This window comes from Remersonia thermophila, chromosome 4, assembly GCF_042764415.1.
Source record: "Remersonia thermophila strain ATCC 22073 chromosome 4, whole genome shotgun sequence".
Classification (NCBI taxonomy): domain Eukaryota; kingdom Fungi; phylum Ascomycota; class Sordariomycetes; order Sordariales; family Chaetomiaceae; genus Remersonia; species Remersonia thermophila.
The window spans coordinates 1285403-1301147 of NC_092220.1; the positions used below are offsets into that span (position 1 = coordinate 1285403).

The following is a 15745-nucleotide window of genomic DNA, read 5'->3' on the forward strand; positions in this document are numbered from 1 at the left end:
GTACACGGGTCCTTACCCATGCTCGCTGTCAACCGACACCACCCTTAGAAGTCCCTTATTCAGCATCGGGTGGGCGGCTCGGGCTGACATTCAACAAACAACTTGTCCAAGAAAAAGCCCTCTGCGCACGACCGCCTCAAATAGATATCTGAACGACCTGTCCCAGCCCGGCGCGACCAGCACGGGGCACATGCGACCGGACGTTGTGTAAAAGCCCTCCCGTGCCCCCTCCTCCTCCCCCGGTGAAGCCATGCCCATCTAGAGACTTTCGCTCTCGATGTCGCCGATTTCCGAGCGTCGGCTACCTCCTCTGCCCTCTTTCTCTTCGCTTGTCTCAAAGCCGACGACGTCCAACGTCGTTCGGACGACAGCCATGGCGGCCGGCAGCCCCCTCCTCACCATCATCCCCGTCGCCTGCAACTGCGTTGCCCTCCTGCTCGCATGCCTGGTCCTCTTCGGCGGCTTCAACGGCGCCCTCTTGACGGTCCACTGGCTCAAGGTTTGTCGCACCTCGCTCCCGTCTGCGCTGCTCCCGGCGCTCGGAACGAGAGCCCCCGCGTCTAACCTCGCGCGCCCGCCAGATCACCGTTGCCGCCGACGTCTCCCTGGCCCCCATCACCGCCACGTCGACCTACCTCGCCGCCCTGACCTCCTTCGCCAACACCGACTACGTCGGCGCCCCGCTCTCCGCCTCCGGCCTGAACCTCCCCGCCAGCACCACCACCCACCTCCTCACCGCGTGCGCCACCTACCCCTCGGGGACCGCCGAGTGCGCCGCGCCCAGCTACGGCGCCCGCTTCTCCCCCTTCCGCCGCCTCCCCTCGGCGCCACGTCGCTGCCGCTCGGCGGGGGCGACCTCCCCGCGGCCGTCGCCGCCTACGCCGGCGCCAGCCGGTGGATGTCGGCCGCCTTTATCGTGTCGGCCGTCTCGCTCCTCCTGGCCCCCGCCGAGGCGCTCCTCGTCTCGCCCGCCTGGGCGGCCCTCGGCTCCGGCCTGGCCGCGCTGGCCCTGCTGGCGGGCGCCGCCGCGGGCGCCGCCGTCGGGTCGCGCGCCGCGCGGGCCTTCAACGCGCAGCTCGCCGAGCACGGCGTGGCGGCGGCCCTGGGCCCGGCGCCGGTGGCCCTCGGCGTGGCGGCGGGTCTCCTGGCGGCCGCCGCGTGCGCCGTGTACGTCGCGTCGTACCGGGCGATCCGCCGGCGGCGGCGGCCGCGGCCTGCGAGCAGCCTGTTTGGGGACGTCAAGCTGGACGGGGGCGGCCTCGGAGGGGAAGATGGCGGCGGGGGCGAGTACCGGGGCGCGGCGCGGGCGCGGCGCCGGCAGAGGCCGAGGCGGGGAGGCCGGGATTGTTCCGGTCGGCGACGAGGCACAAGTACGTGCAGATTGGACAGCAAGGGCGGGCATCGCCGTCGCGGGAGCAGCAGAGGTTCCAGCAACTGCAGCAAGAGCCGTATCGCTCGCGAAGCAGCTCGCCGGACCTGAGCCGGTCTGAAGGCCTGGATGAGGACCGGGCTGCTCCGGACGAGCACACGCGTGCCGGCGCGGTCGGGGCTATGCGCGGTCCGGTTGGTCCCGGGGGCGGAGGGAGGACGGGGTCGGGACCGAGCGTCGGGGTTCCGCTCATGGCTTTGGGTGCGAAGAGGCCGATGAGAGATGCGAACACGGCGTACGAGCCGTATAGCCATATGCGATGACGGCAGCCATGCTTGTACGCTACGTATCGGATAAAGGAGGCAGGCATAGGTGGGATGGATGTTCATGGTTTGGTGGCTCAAGTGAACAGCGCAGGAAGGGGAAAGGAATCACATTTGGGTACGGAAACACATGTCAACATAGAGGAACCGTCGTCATTTCAGGGTTCGTAGAACCGGCACCCGCAAGTTGAAAACCGACGAGCAAATAAGGGTGGCGGAGTTGCAGGGTATCACAACAGCAAGTTGTCAACAAGACGCTCCCCCAATAAAAATACATACACGTTTCTCTCCTCGGCTCTCTCAACCGTTCAATATGCACCACCACCACCACCACCACCACCCCTTCGATCCCTCCTCCCGCCACCTCCATGGCCCTGTCTGCCGGTCCTTGGATGATTCATGCGTCCGTGCTCCCCAGGGCCGGGGCCTCGGTAGGACGGGTTCCCCATCCCGCCGCGCCCCGGGTTCCGCGGAGGCTCGGGCTCGGGGATGGGCTCCTCCACCTCCATCTCGTGCTCTTCGTACTCGTCGTGAAAGTAGCGCGCGACGACGGCCTGCTCCTGGCGCGCCTGGTCGGCATCAAAGATGAAGCGCTGCGTCCCCTCGGCCGGCGGCATCTTTCGCTTGGCGGGCAGGTTCGCGGCCGGGGAGGTGGCGGAGCCGGGGGTCGCGGACCGGGCGTCGGCGGGGGCGGCGGGGGCGGCGGCGTCGGGGCCGCAGCGGTCGCACCATCCCGCGTAGCGCTCGCGCTTTTCGGCGGCGAGGAGGTTGTTGAGCTCGATCTTGACGTCCATGAACGTCTGCAGGTCGAAGCGGACGCCGACCTTGGTGCCCTTCTGGAAGCGCGTGTAGAGGTCGAGGAGATCGAGGATGGTTTCCAAGACGCAGGCGCGGCTGCTGTGCCAGGAGGCGGCGTCCTGGAAGGGCTGGGTCCGCCGGGGGTCGGTGCCCAGGAGGCGGGCCGTCAGCTCGAGGATGGCGAGCGCCATGGTGAAGGTGGTCTGCTTGACGGGCGCAAAGGTCTTGTACATGTCGATGGACATGTTGTAGGCGACGCGGAGGAACTCCTTGCCCTCGCCGTCGCTCGCGGGGTCGCCGCGCGGGTACATCTTCCTGGCCATCTTGATGAGGAGCTTCTGGGGGTACTGGACGCGGAAGTCGAAGCCGATGGTCTCGAGCATGTGGCGCTCGAGGCTGATGATGAGGCGGGAGGGCGCCTCGAACATCTGCCGGCGACGGTCAGCCTCTGGGAAATCTCCACCTCGACGGGCCTTTGCGAGGGCGCGCTACCTTGTCGTCCGGCGTCTTGCGATCGTGAGGCTGCCGCAAGCCGTGGGCCGCGCACAGGATTTCCCTCGACTTCTTGATGGTGTCCTCGGCCTTGCAGGCGACAAAGAGGGCGGCCAGGGCAACGTCTTCATAGTTGTAGTCGCTGCTCGGGAAGCGGACGCGGAACTTGTGGTAGTAGATGGCCGCGGTATCAAACGTCTTGACGGGCCTGCGTGCACGACGAGGGCCGGGGCGGCGTGTGAGTCCATGGTCGGCCGGCCGGTGAAGCAGAAGCAGGACAGGTGCGATACCCACAGATGCAGACTCTGGCGGACGGCGTCGATGAGCTGGACGCCTTTCAGCCTGTTGCCGTCTTCGCGCTTCTCGTCCCAGCCGATCTGCTTCAGGCTCTGTTGGAGGCCCTGCTCCGAGTTCCACTGCGACGGGATCGCCAGGATGCCCGAGGGCGGACCGATCGGCTTGGCATCGTCGGCCGGCGGCGGGGGAGGGCCCGGTGCTGGCGGCCTGTCGGAGTGGGGCATCATGGAGACGGGCGACGGCGACGGGTGTTGCTGTGCTGTCGGCGGTCCGAGGGCGTTGGACAGCGAGAGGCGGGCCGACGGCGGGAGGGAGGTCAAGGCCTGGCAGCAGCCCGGGAGTTGGGAGTTGGAGGGTTCGATTACAGGGTAGGATCGTATGCCGAGCGCATCTCCATTCGGCCAGCCGAGCGACAGCACGTCGAGCCAGCACAACAATTCGACCCGTCCCGGGGTGTCTTTGCCGTCGGTGGTGATGATGTTGGATTTCCTGGGGTTGCTGGCGGATGGTTTGAGCTCCAAGAAACAAGCAAACCCCAACCCGGAGAGGTAAGTGGGTCCCCGTGTCATGGCAGCTGCTGCGAAACCGTAACGGTAATGGTAGTAACGGTAACTAGAGGTACCTCAACTAACAGCAGAGAACCTGGAAGGCATATGTAATTTACAGCGTAACGAACGGTACCTCTTTCTCTCTCGAGGTCAGGTCATACGTCGTTTACTGCGTAGCCAAGACGGGCCCGCCTCTCGAAAGCACCGAAGGTCCTAGGTACATACATACACAGCACTATAACTACCTACCTAGGTAGGTACTTACCTAGATAGGTAACTTTACCTATGTCGTTACATGCGCTGTACTCGGTACGTATGCAACAAGCTCCGTGAACGAAAACATATCAAAAAAAAAAAATGAAATCTATGCTTACACATTGTAACTCTGGGCTCTCGCCTTGTCTTGCCCCTCTGTACATGCGGTGTACTATATGTGTGAATTCTTCTATCTCTGCGTTGGCGTGCTGGCTGGCGTGTTGGCTGGCGTGTTGGCTGGCGTGCTGGCATTTTTTGTATTAATTAGTGTTGGCGTTCACCAAGGCTGTACCTGATGCAAGCCGTAGTTGCGTTAGCGTCCGCTTTGCCAAATCCGAACGGGTATCGCGTAATGCCAAGAAATACGACACTGGAGCTGCCATGGGCCATTTGCTCAGGACCTTTCCCAGGGTTGCGGGCGCCAAGTCCCCGCATTTGGGAAGGGGGGGGGGGGAGGGAAGGGATCGATGTGGGGCTGTCTGCAAAGCCAAAGTCCCGCTTTGGGGGTGGGATGAACCCGCTTTTCGAGCCAACAACAAACTTGCATCCCTCCATCACGCCAGCAGCTCGCCTTATCGCCGATCTCGAGCGTTGTGTTGGTGGCTGGTCTAGCGTCTGCATCCGTGTATGTACATACATACCATGTATGTACGTTGCAAGTGGCACAAGGAGAACACGAAAACGACCCAACGCCTGAGACTTGCGCATCATGTCGATAGTTTCCCCTTAGCCTGGCCGTTTCCGGTCCCCCGCGAGCTCAACCTGGCTCCCATGGCACCATCCGGGTCAGAAGAACAGATCAGCCCTGCTTGTGTTGACAACCCGCCTCCTCCCAACAGCCCAAGAGCCCAAGAGGCTAGGTTTCGAAGCGCCGTGTGGTTTGTCAGGAAGGGGAAGTTCCCGGCCTTGTAATCATATTCTGTCGGTCCGATTGGCCGCCAGGTCGAATATTCCCCCCCCCCCCCCCCCCCCCCGGAGGCGAGCCTTGAAGGGCTCTCACGGAGAGCACCGAAACTGGTTCCAGCCGCCCAACGGCCCCCTTCTCCCGCTCCCGTCATGGCTCCCGCATACGCAGTTCACCACTCGGTACACAGTGCCTAGTGGACAGGTAGTGCACGGTGGCAGTGGTACGAGTGATAACCTATGTACGGTGTAACTGTGTAGTTGACTACTGCGTACCTGTACTGTGTAGTGTAGGGCAGCAAGGGGGGATAGTGAGTTACAGACGAGCTCAACAGAAGAGGTGGTCAAGTCCCGTCCCCCCTCCCCGCCCCTCTTCTCTCCCCCCACCTCCCGTTCCTCAATCCTCCTCCCCTTCCCCACTTCCAAGAACCCGACGGCATGGTCCCAGCCAAAACAAAAGCAAAAAGAAGAAAAACAGGGAAAATGCCGAGTCGTCGCGGAGAGACGCCCCCCGTTCCGGCCCGCTGGGATATCCAAGGACCGGGTCGTGTTGGGTTCGTCACCACCATGCACACTCGACCTGCCACCCTCCGCTCTCATTAAGATGGCGCTAGCGTCGCTCATCTCCTTTCCTCCGCTCTTCGAGTTCCCATCGCACCTCTCTCTCGCCCGTCGCAGCGATTGTCCCGTGATACTATTCTCTTGTGACGCTTTGTTCCCTGCCTTTCCAACAGCCCCCAGGATTGTTCTACCATGGCGACCCCCGAAGCGCCCAAGGTCAAGGTGGCCATCATCGGCGCCGGGTTGACCGGCCTGCTGGTGGCCCACGGCCTCAGAAAGGTGAGCGCTGTTCGACGCCATGGGTTCTATTCGATGGACCTACGCGTGCCGGGGAGGGGCAGACAGAGGCAAAGCTGACCCAAGGAGCAGAACGGCTTCGACGTTGTCATTTTTGAGCGTGAGAGGCACCACGGCGAGCGCCCTCGCGACTGGTCCATCCTGATCCACTGGGCCATGCCTCTCTTCACCAAGCTGCTCTCGGAGGAGCTCGTCGCGAGTCTCCCCGAGGCGCTGACCAACGCCCACCTCACGTTTGACGCCAGCGTCGAGAGCATCTCGGCGTACAACGGCTCGACGGGGGAGCTCATCTTCACGAACCCGACCCCGGGCGCCAGGCGCGTGTCGCGCCAGAGGCTGCGGGCCCTGCTGCTTCGGGACCTGCAGGACGCCGGCGTGATTCGCTGGGACAAGCATCTCGCCGGCCTGGAGGAGCAAGGCGGCGAGGACGGGCCCGTGAAGCTCACCTTTGAGGACGGCGAGACGTACGAGGCCGACTATGTCCTCGGCGCCGACGGCGTTGCGTCCAAGCTCCGGGAGCTGCTGTTCAGGGGCGACGAGGTGGCCAAGCCGCGGTACTCGGGCTTCTACTTCGCCATGGCCGTCGCCAGGTACGGCGACCCCGAAAAGATCGATGCTGTCATGAAGCCCCACCCCGTGACGGCCATCGTGTTTGCGAACGACTGCGTCGGGGGCAGCGGCGGTATGTTTTTCTCTTTTTTTTTTTTTTTTTTTTTTCTTTTTGCGGTTCTCGGTGGCTGACCGCTTACCTACCTACCTACCTTCCAGTGATGCACGCCCACCCGCCCGACGACAAGAGCCAATGGACCGTGTTCTGGGTCAAGATCTGGCGCAAGAGCATCCTCGTCACGCCCGAGGATGCCACCTACGGCCAAAAGGCGCTCGACTTTTTGCGCGCCACCACCAAGGGCCTCGCCGCGCCGTTCCAGTCCTTCATCGACTGGACGCCCGACGGCAGCGACACCTACATCAACGAGATGCGGGTGTGGGCGTCGCGGCCGTTTGACAACCGCGGCGGGCGCGTGACGCTCGCCGGCGACGCGGCCCACGCCATGCTCCCCTACCGCGGCCAGGGCTTCCAGCACGCCATCCTGGACGCGACCAAGTATCTTGACGCCCTGCTCCAGATTCGCGATGCCGGCGCGAACCGGCGCGACGTGTTTGCGGCCTATGACAAGGACATGGTGGAGCGCGGCGAGAAGGCCGTGAACCAGTCGCTCAAGGAGGCCGAGCTGTCGATGGATCTCGAGACGGTGGGCCAGATGACCATGGTGAAGAAGGGACATGGGCCGGAAGCATGAGGGGCCGGGGGGGGGGGGGGTTGTTGGTTGGCGGGAGGGGGGTGGGGGGTGACGTGGGGGTAACTATGTGCGAGTATAGACCTTCCCTCTGTCGTTTTCCTTGTCGTCGCCGGCTACATGTACATATACCCACGTACTGTGTACTATACGTGGTGGTGCACCGCGTAGCGGAGACCAATGTATGTACAATGTACAACAAGCATGTGCTGCGCAACTAGTTATAGTATATAACTACACTAGCGGAGGATATCCGACAAGGCACCCCTTGGACCAACGTTACCCTAGTTGCTGTGTACGGCAAGGTAACATGCCGAGGGGACGCCCTGTTGAGAACGGGCCTGGTCGGATGCGTTGGCGTGCGTCCCGTCCTGGAATGGAACGTTCCCGGGTGGAGCGCTGAAGCCTGTTGTGGGAACTCCATGTCTCGGGTCGGTTCCCCGGTGATTGACTTCCCCGGCTGCGGGTTAATTCGTCTTGGTGGCAGGGTCTCGCTTGGCTCCTCCATTAGCGGCCCGGGAGGGGAAAAAGCGGGACGGCACCACCCATAGCACGTGGTCTCCAGGGGGGCCCCCCTCCCTCCGAGCGAAGGATCCCAGGTTTTCTCCACCAATTCCACCCAAGCATACACACTGCTATACATTAACTATCCGCGTTCTCTTAACGACTGCGTAGTTATTCATTCCCTCTCGCTGCATCCTCTTCATCAAATGCAGTCCGATCCGATGATCGACCTCCAGATCTGACACCACCCTCTTTTTCTTTTTCTTTGTTTCACCTGCATCAGCCCGCAGCAGCCCGCATCCGCTGCGTCTACCCACCTAGCCGCTTTCCTCGCTAACGGGTTTTTTTTTTTTTTTCCTTCGGCTTCTGCGCTGTTGTTCGCAATGGCCAGCGACCAAAGCAATCCGCCGCCTGAGCCAACCAAGCAGCAGCAGGCCGGCAAGGCCCCCGCTTCGACGACGACGGCTGCCGCAACCAAAACGCCCGTTACCCAACCACCACCCACCACCACTCAGCCCGCCGCCGCCTCTCCCGCGCCCGCCTCTCCTGCGCCCGCCTCTCCTGCGCCCGCCTCTCCTGCGTCCGGCGGCATCAACCTCCCCGGCCATCAGCTGCAGCAACCTTCAGGCATCGTGCCCGCCGGCCCTGACGACGTGCACGAGGAGGATGAGTTTGAGCTCACCGATGGCTACGAGACAGCGTCGGCGGGGTCGACCAGCGTGACCTCGTCCGTTTACGCCCACACCATCGAAAACGGCCGCCGATACCAGCACTTCAAGAACGGCCGCTACCCGATCCCCAACGACGACACAGAGCTCATGCGCGAGGACATGAAGCATGTCATGATGATGGAGCTGTGCGACGGCCAGCTCTTCTACGCGCCCATTGGAGAGCACCCCCAAAAGATTTTGGACATTGGCACGGGAACCGGTAAGCTGGCGGCCCTTGCTACCTAGTTGCATCGCTTTTTTGCGCCCCCCCCTCCCAAAGGCTTGTTTGCTGACGACGGATCCGCCGTGCCCCAGGCATCTGGGCCATCGAGGTGGGCGACCGCTTCCCCAACGCACGCGTCCGCGGCATCGACATATCGCCCGTCCAGCCTGTCTGGGTTCCCCCCAACGTGGACTTCTTGGTCGACGACTGCGAAGGCAACGAGTGGCTGGACAAGGACTGCGACCTGGTGCACTTCCGCTTCACGGCCGCCATCCTGAAGAACGTGTCCAAGGTCTTGCGTTACACCTACGAGTGAGTGGAATCACCCAACAGCAGCCGCCCCTCCCGTCGGCAACGCTGTCTGACGCTCTTCCTCCAGGAGCCTCAAGCCCGGCGGCTGGGTCGAGCTGCAAGAGTTCAGCGCCGATGTGCTCTGCGATGACAGCACCATGCCCAACGATGACCCGGTCAAGTACACGTACGATCTCTGCCAAGAGGCGTTCACAAAGTTCGGCATGAACATCACCATCAGCACGGAGCTCGAGTCGTACCTGCGCGACGCCGGCTTCGTCAACATTCAGTGCATCGTCAAGAAGGTGCCCATCGGCCCCTGGGCGCGAGACAAGACCTTGCGCGTCATCGGCATGTACCAGAAGCTGGCGGTCCAGGACATCTTGCCCGCCCTTTCCGGCCGGCCTATGGCCGCTCTGGGCATGACTCCGCTCGAGGCCGAGGTCACCGTCGCCCATGCCAGAAAGGCTTTGGAGGACATGACCGTTCATCGGTACTTCCATTATTATTTCTGGTTTGCCCAGAAGCCGAAATGATCGAAGGCTTTTTTTTTTTCTTGTTTTTTTTTTTTTTTTCTCTTTTTCTTTTTCCCTTATTTGGCGACTTTCCCTCCCGTTCCCCCTCCCCTTACGCTCCCTCGTTTGTTGTACGATACCTACATACCTGTCTTGCGTTTGTGTCTGTCTACCTTGCTCTGATGGAATCAAAAATACAACAGAAATGGAAATCCCTGGTCTAGGTTGTTTCTCTTGGTTTGGAGCCTAGGTTGATCTGCTGCTTCATGAAAGTATTTCAATGTCATCATGTCACATATCATACCCAACATCAATATTCTCGTTTCTAGACAGCTGATGAGGACCTGCCTCATCTTGCTGTCCTCCTTGAGTCAACCATTACAGTCGCCACCTTTGTTTGGGCCGGCTTGGGAAATGAGCTGCGTGGGAAGGCTGAGCGATGAAAGGCCAGTGTGTACCACTTCCGGACCGAAACAAAGCTCGCCCTGACGACATTGTTCGTCCTTGTCCGCGTTGCCCGATGCGACACGCGTGGTTTTAGCTTTGTCCTCGACGCGGCTGTTTATGTATGGCTCCCGACCCCCCATCCCCGAACAACATGCACCTCGATTCCCCCCCCCCCCCCCCTCCCCCCTCGGCTGGCAAACCTCCTGTCAGACTCAGGTACGGTACCTCGCTAGATCGGTAGAATCTTGCTCGAGTCGGTTTGTCAGAAATCATGAGCAGCAACCCGCAGAGATCCGGAGCCAGACGGGGAGGGTCTAGAGGTCAGCAAAGACCTGATGGAACACCACACGGACGCCGACGGCCTCTCCAAACGCCTCCCGCGACGCCTTCCCGACGGCCTCCCCAGCAGCAGCCTGCCCGGTTGCCTCTCCAATCGCCTCACCAGCAGCCGCCTTCCCGGACGCCTCCCCAGACACCTTCTCACCAGCCTCCACAAGTGCCGCAGCAGCCGCCTAGGCCGCCTCCCATAGTGCCTCCGGTGCCGCCTCAGCATGCTCACATCCCTCCCCGGCCGAGGTCGCCGTGGTTGAAAAAGTATGGTAGCGTCGGTTTTGCCCCGCTCAACAACCGATGGGCAACATATCGTCACTCGGGGTTTGCGCCGTTGCTTCCCAGGTTGGACCCAAAGTTCCATTCCGAGAAGGAGGACCAGTTCAAGGGCAAGCCCCCGTATCCTCGACCTTGGGACCACGAGCTCGATATGCTCTTCGGATCCGAAAAGGCTCAGCTGCTCGCAAATGGAGGGCTCCCAACGTGGGAGTTTGCCCCCCTGGCCGAGTTCCTGGCCAACGACTGGCCTGGCGGGCATCGCGCCAATGATCGAGTCGTCACCCTCGAGGAGGAAAAGGCCTCCCTCGTCCGGGTGGACGAGGACAAGTGGCACCCCGTTTGGAAGAGGCAGAAATGGTACGACTTCGCCGTCAAGATCGTCGACGGGGAGCACATCCCCAAGCCCGTGCCGGGCGTCGGGCCCGAGGATGTCTGGAGCGTGGACAACCGGCGCCTCTGGGAAGAGCTGCGCGTGTGCATCGAGCTGGCGGACAGAAAGCTCCGCCTCCTGGCCGAGCATAACTTCCTGTACAACATCGTCCACTCGGTCATAGAGGAGTGTACGTCGTCGCCTTTCTCCTTTGGCCCCTTGCGTGACCGCAACGCCCGCCAGGGAGATTCACCAGCGAGGGTTCCGGCGCAGCCGGCACGGCCAAATATTCACCTAGGCACGTGGCTAACGCGGTTGTAGGGGCCGACGCCGAGCTCACCGATCAGGCCGCGGACAATCCTGATTACGACCTTGTCTCGCCCTCTGGCAAACCATATCGCCTGCCAGCCAAGCCCAAGGCTTGCTCCGCCGAAGCCACTCTCAACATCATCGCCGATCAGGTCGCGCCGCGGCTCGTCTGGTCGTTTTTCGACGATGACTACTTCCAGGATCAGACGTACATCGCCGAGAGCGAGCTCTTTGGCTTCACCAGGCCGGTATGGCACAACGGCGAAGGACCCGGGCATACCCCGGACGCCATCACCTTCCTCATCACCCATCTGCACGTCGCGCCGCTCCGGGTGCTGCTGCGCGACGACTCCACCGCGGCCGAGCGCTGCCACGCCAGGTTCTCGTTCGCGTCTACGGTGCGCTGAGCTTCCTCCTCTTTGTTGCCTACCTTTCTGCTCTGGGCGCCTTAGGGGCCGAACGCTGACCGATTCTTTCTTGCAGATGGTCCACGAGCTAATGGCAAGTTGCTGTTTTTTTGACTCCTTTTTTCTTTTTTTTTCTTTTTTTTTCTTTTGTTCAGCGGCGTCCTTTCATCTCAGCATCGCCATTGCCTGGTTGCTAACGTTGGCCCGCAGCATTCCATTTGGATTTGGCGTGGAGGGTTTGAAGACAATAAAGAGCCGGTAAGCTCCCTCCTGGAAAGAAGAAAAAAACAGAAAAAGCGAAAAGAAAACAGAAAAGGGGAAAAGAAAAGGGGGGAAAGGGGGCGGATCAAGTGCCGCCAGCGGTTGTAAGGGTTGGCCGGGCCGACCCCATTCAGAAGGATGGACATGATGCTGACGTGGGACCTCATAGATATATGGCGAGGGATGGTACGTTTGCGTTTGCGCGTCGCGATGTCGATGCGGCGGAAGTTATCCCATCCGCAAAGGCGTGCAATGATGCCCGATTCATGCTGCGTCCTGGGCAGAGACGCTAAGCCAGCCAGGCCATCTTGCTCATGAAACCTACAAAAGCCCATGGTGCTGACCAGCGTGCAGGTTAGCAGAACTTGGCCATGCAGGCATCTCGGAGTTCTTTGGCGGCCACGATCTCGCCGAGGTCCCCAAGCTCGCAGGGTACGACAAGCCTGGTTACAAGTATGGGTTGAGCGCGACGCAATGGCCATCCCCTCCGAGCGGAACCATCGAAAGGATCAAAGGAAAGGCCATCAACTACCTTGGTGCATCCTGGGAGAACATGGCGATCCCAAGCGCCTGGTTTTCTGCGTTGCAGATGGAGGACTTTTGGGCAAAGACGGTCAACAAGTACGGCCTGGAGGCTGTCAAAGCGCCTCGGTTCTTCCGTTCAGAAGTGGGATGGTGGGGGTTCTATCTGGATGCAGGCCACGCCGACCTGGTCCTGGATAGCGAAACGGTGATTCGAGCCCAGGTCCTGCCCCAGATTTGGAAAAGCTTGGATGCCATCCAAGCCCGCCGCGAAGAGTGGAAACGGCTCCGTCCTTGGACTGACCGCGAGTACAAGCTCTGGAGCGAGTCTCCGTATGCCAACGTCATCGGCCGCAGGCTCGTCGATGATTTCTCAAAATGGGCAGATCCAAGCTGGCGCTACGAGGAGTACTGGGCCTTGATCGCCGAGCACAAGGCCGCAGATATCGCGGACAACTTGGCTCGATGGACGTTTGATAACGTGAAACGCGACGAGGACGAACCCGTGCCGCCCCAGAATCGAATCTTTGGAGTCTTTGCCTTCATGATGCTCGCCACCTTGCCAAGGCGTGAGGATGGGGAAAACGCCAACGTCCAGAGCCGAGTCATGAATAACGTCTGGTTTCCTAGCAAGGCGGCCCAGGCGGGTGACGGTGCGATGTGGGAGCTGCCCCCAAGGTGGCACTGGGGGCAGATGTTCCCGCCTTACTTTCAGATCGAGCCTCGGGACTTCGCCAAAGAGCCGTTGCCCACGCCGTATGGCTACGGGAATCCGCCGCAGCCCAGCTCGACGAGCAAGCGGCTGGCCTACTTGGAGAGGGCGCTCGACCTCTTCCAGGACATCGAACGCTCGCTATGGCTTCCGCATCTGCTGCACGACGCCGTCGACAAGGAGCTGAAGTCGCTGTTCAACCAGGCCGCGTGGGTCAAGCAAGACGACGAGTGGCTGGACTGGAGCTTTGAATGGCCTCAGTACAGGGCCAGCTTCAGCCTCCGGGGCCCGGACCAGCTGCTCCACACTCGAGCGCAGGGGCAGCCGCCGTCGGCAGCGCCGTCGGGCTTCCTCGCCCACGTCGAAGCCCGGCCGGTCCAGGTGGCTGATGTTTTGGACCGGAACGGGAACCCGCTGCTCGCGCACTTCACCATCGCCCAGATCGCCGACGTCAACGCGGCCAACAATTACCGCAACGTCTGCTGGGTCGTCGTACCGAATCCGAAACGCAACAAGGACGTGTTTATCTATAACATCGCGCGTGAGCTTTCCTTTTCTCTAATTACCTCTTTCTTTCCCTTCTGTCTCTCTCTCTCTCTCTCTCTCTCTCTCTCTCTGTCTCACTCGAGGCTGAAAGGAGCCTGTGTTTGCGGTTGTTGGCTAACGGATCCGTTCGTTTTGTTTTCTCTCTTTCCTACCAGAGGTCTTCCGGGATAAGCCAGAGCTCGATCCCCAGGAGGTTCTCTACTGGACAAAGTACGGAAAGGGAATTTTCAAAGACCGGCTCCTGGCCTGGGTAAAAGAGAATCTCCAGCCATGCGGAAAGCTGGCGTTTGGATACTCCCAGGAAGAAGTATGCGAGAACGATGGCACTCAAGCCAAACCGTGGTGGATAGTGATTGGGGTGTGGATCTACGACATCACGAGTACGTTCGGCCCCAGCCCTCCTTCTCCCCCCCTGGACGAATTCTGAGCTTGGGTTGGTTCGTATGCTCACGGTATGGCCAGACTACAATTATTGCAACGATGAGGAGCAGTGGGCAATCCTTCTAGTTGTCGACGCTTACAAAAAGAGCGGCCCTCTCAACCCTGTTGGAGATGTCCACCCCTGGCTCCTGCAACGTCTGGAGCCCTACCGATGTGGGTTTTATATTCCAGACTGGTTCGAGACCCCCGGGATCCCGGAGAACGTCCCTCGAGCCCCCTTGCCTCCGACCCCCGAGTGGAAGGACAGCGTCTTCACGCAACGCGACGTCGAGCGATACATCTACCCCCCAACGGGCATGTACTGCATCATCGACAACGAGGTGTGGGATCTCGGGCGCTACATGCACCAGCACCCGGGGGGCTACCACGTCCTGCGCCGGCACGCGGGGACCGACGTGACGGCGCTCATGGAGGAGCTGCACGGGCCCAACATCCAGGACCATCTCGACGCCTGGCGGCCGTGGCTTCGCCTGGGGCGCGTCGTTGAGGAGCGCACCTACGACGACCCCATCGACAACGACGAGATCGTCCTCTTTGACATCGTCTACAAGATCCCCTCGGTCAAGGAGCTCATGTACGTCTTCCCCGGCATCGGCAGCAGCAGCATCGCCGAGAGCCTCGAGCACAACCTGAAGAGGCTGTTTGGCGGCACCGACGCGTCGCAGGAGATCCACGGGCCCGAGGGCACGCCCGAGTGCCTGCGGGTCTTGCTCGAGAACAACAAGTTTGCGAGGGCGGTGAGGAGGCCGCCGCGGATGAGCCGGCGCAGGATCACGAGCCAGGAGCTGGCCAAGCACACCTACGCGCCCCAGAGGAAGGAGTGGCTTGAGCCCAGGTGGGTTCTGCCGCCGAGCCCGGAGGCGCCGGCGTCGCCGACGGATGAGGAGCACGGATTCGCCGGGTGGGTGGCGGTCGAGGAAGCCGAAGGGGGCAAGGCGATGGTGTATAACGTCACGCGTATGTATTTTTCTTTTTTCCACCCTTTTCCTGGTCTTTCCTTTTCTTTCTCGGCCTAGTGATTCCGTCTCTTGCTGACGTTTGCTTCGGCAGCCATGGTGAGGTTTGACGACAATGACAACCTTGTCAACGTCCTGCGGCAGAGCCTGGGCAATCTCGTGACGGATCCGGAGGTCGCGGGTTTCTTGCGGACGAGGCGCCGGGCGTTCATCGTTGGTGAGCTGACGGATGATCCAAACGTCGAGCCTCAGGGTATGCTGGTTTTCCTCCCCTCTCCCCCCCCCCTTCTTCAAGAAGTTAAGCTCGGCTAATGTCGTTCACCGTTCAACTGGTAGATATCATCTCGACGTATTCGCCTGTAAAGGTGTCGGAGGCTAACTGACCCGGGCTTTCCGCGACCTCAGCCTCCGCATAAGGAAATCAAGAGGAGTTACTATTAGTTTGTCCCGGAGGGATAGGGGAGTGGACGAGAATGAGAAGCGCTGTCAACAGACATGGACTGTTCGTTGAGGGTGCGATATGGAATGGATATTAGTTTGCGAGCCATCTGTTCATCTTTTTTTTTTTTTTTTTTGATTCTTTTCGTTTCCCATTGTCCCACTGCTTCACGCGCTCGGCACCTCGGTTACCTAGGGCTTTTGTTTGGCCGTTGGCCAGTTGGTGTACGTGTCATTTATTCCACAAGCCTTTCGTCCATGGAGTGCATTTCCTTTCTATGAAGGACAAGTAAGTCTGCCAGGACTAAGGAATGTGCAGTTTTGACACCAGTCGCAAATCCTG

The 15745-nt window shown here is 60.8% G+C and overlaps 4 protein-coding genes across 4 annotated transcripts; 3 read left to right on the plus strand and 1 right to left on the minus strand.

Moving 5' to 3' along the window:
• Nucleotides 1–2000: 2000 nt before the first annotated feature.
• On the minus strand, nt 2001–3503 carry VTJ83DRAFT_4485 (uncharacterized protein; the record flags this gene model as incomplete). The annotated part of the gene is made up of 3 exons (XM_071010979.1): nt 2001–2918; nt 2983–3190; nt 3277–3503. The coding sequence occupies 3 exons, from the start codon at nt 3501–3503 to the stop codon at nt 2001–2003; spliced, it is 1353 nt and encodes a 450-aa protein (XP_070865935.1).
• A 2235-nt stretch (nt 3504–5738) lies between these two features.
• On the plus strand, nt 5739–7144 carry VTJ83DRAFT_4486 (uncharacterized protein; the record flags this gene model as incomplete). Its single annotated transcript, XM_071010980.1, has 3 exons — nt 5739–5825; nt 5916–6525; nt 6612–7144. 3 exons carry the CDS (start codon nt 5739–5741, stop codon nt 7142–7144), a joined length of 1230 nt encoding a protein of 409 aa, XP_070865936.1.
• Nucleotides 7145–8028: 884 nt separating this feature from the next.
• On the plus strand, nt 8029–9405 carry VTJ83DRAFT_4487 (uncharacterized protein; the record flags this gene model as incomplete). The annotated part of the gene is made up of 3 exons (XM_071010981.1): nt 8029–8575; nt 8671–8890; nt 8958–9405. 3 exons carry the CDS (start codon nt 8029–8031, stop codon nt 9403–9405), a joined length of 1215 nt encoding a protein of 404 aa, XP_070865937.1.
• Nucleotides 9406–10591: 1186 nt separating this feature from the next.
• On the plus strand, nt 10592–15347 carry VTJ83DRAFT_4488 (uncharacterized protein; the record flags this gene model as incomplete). The annotated part of the gene is made up of 10 exons (XM_071010982.1): nt 10592–11000; nt 11132–11517; nt 11603–11620; nt 11737–11784; nt 11957–11973; nt 12142–13562; nt 13723–13947; nt 14030–14965; nt 15059–15217; nt 15301–15347. 10 exons carry the CDS (start codon nt 10592–10594, stop codon nt 15345–15347), a joined length of 3666 nt encoding a protein of 1221 aa, XP_070865938.1.
• Nucleotides 15348–15745: the final 398 nt, after the last annotated feature.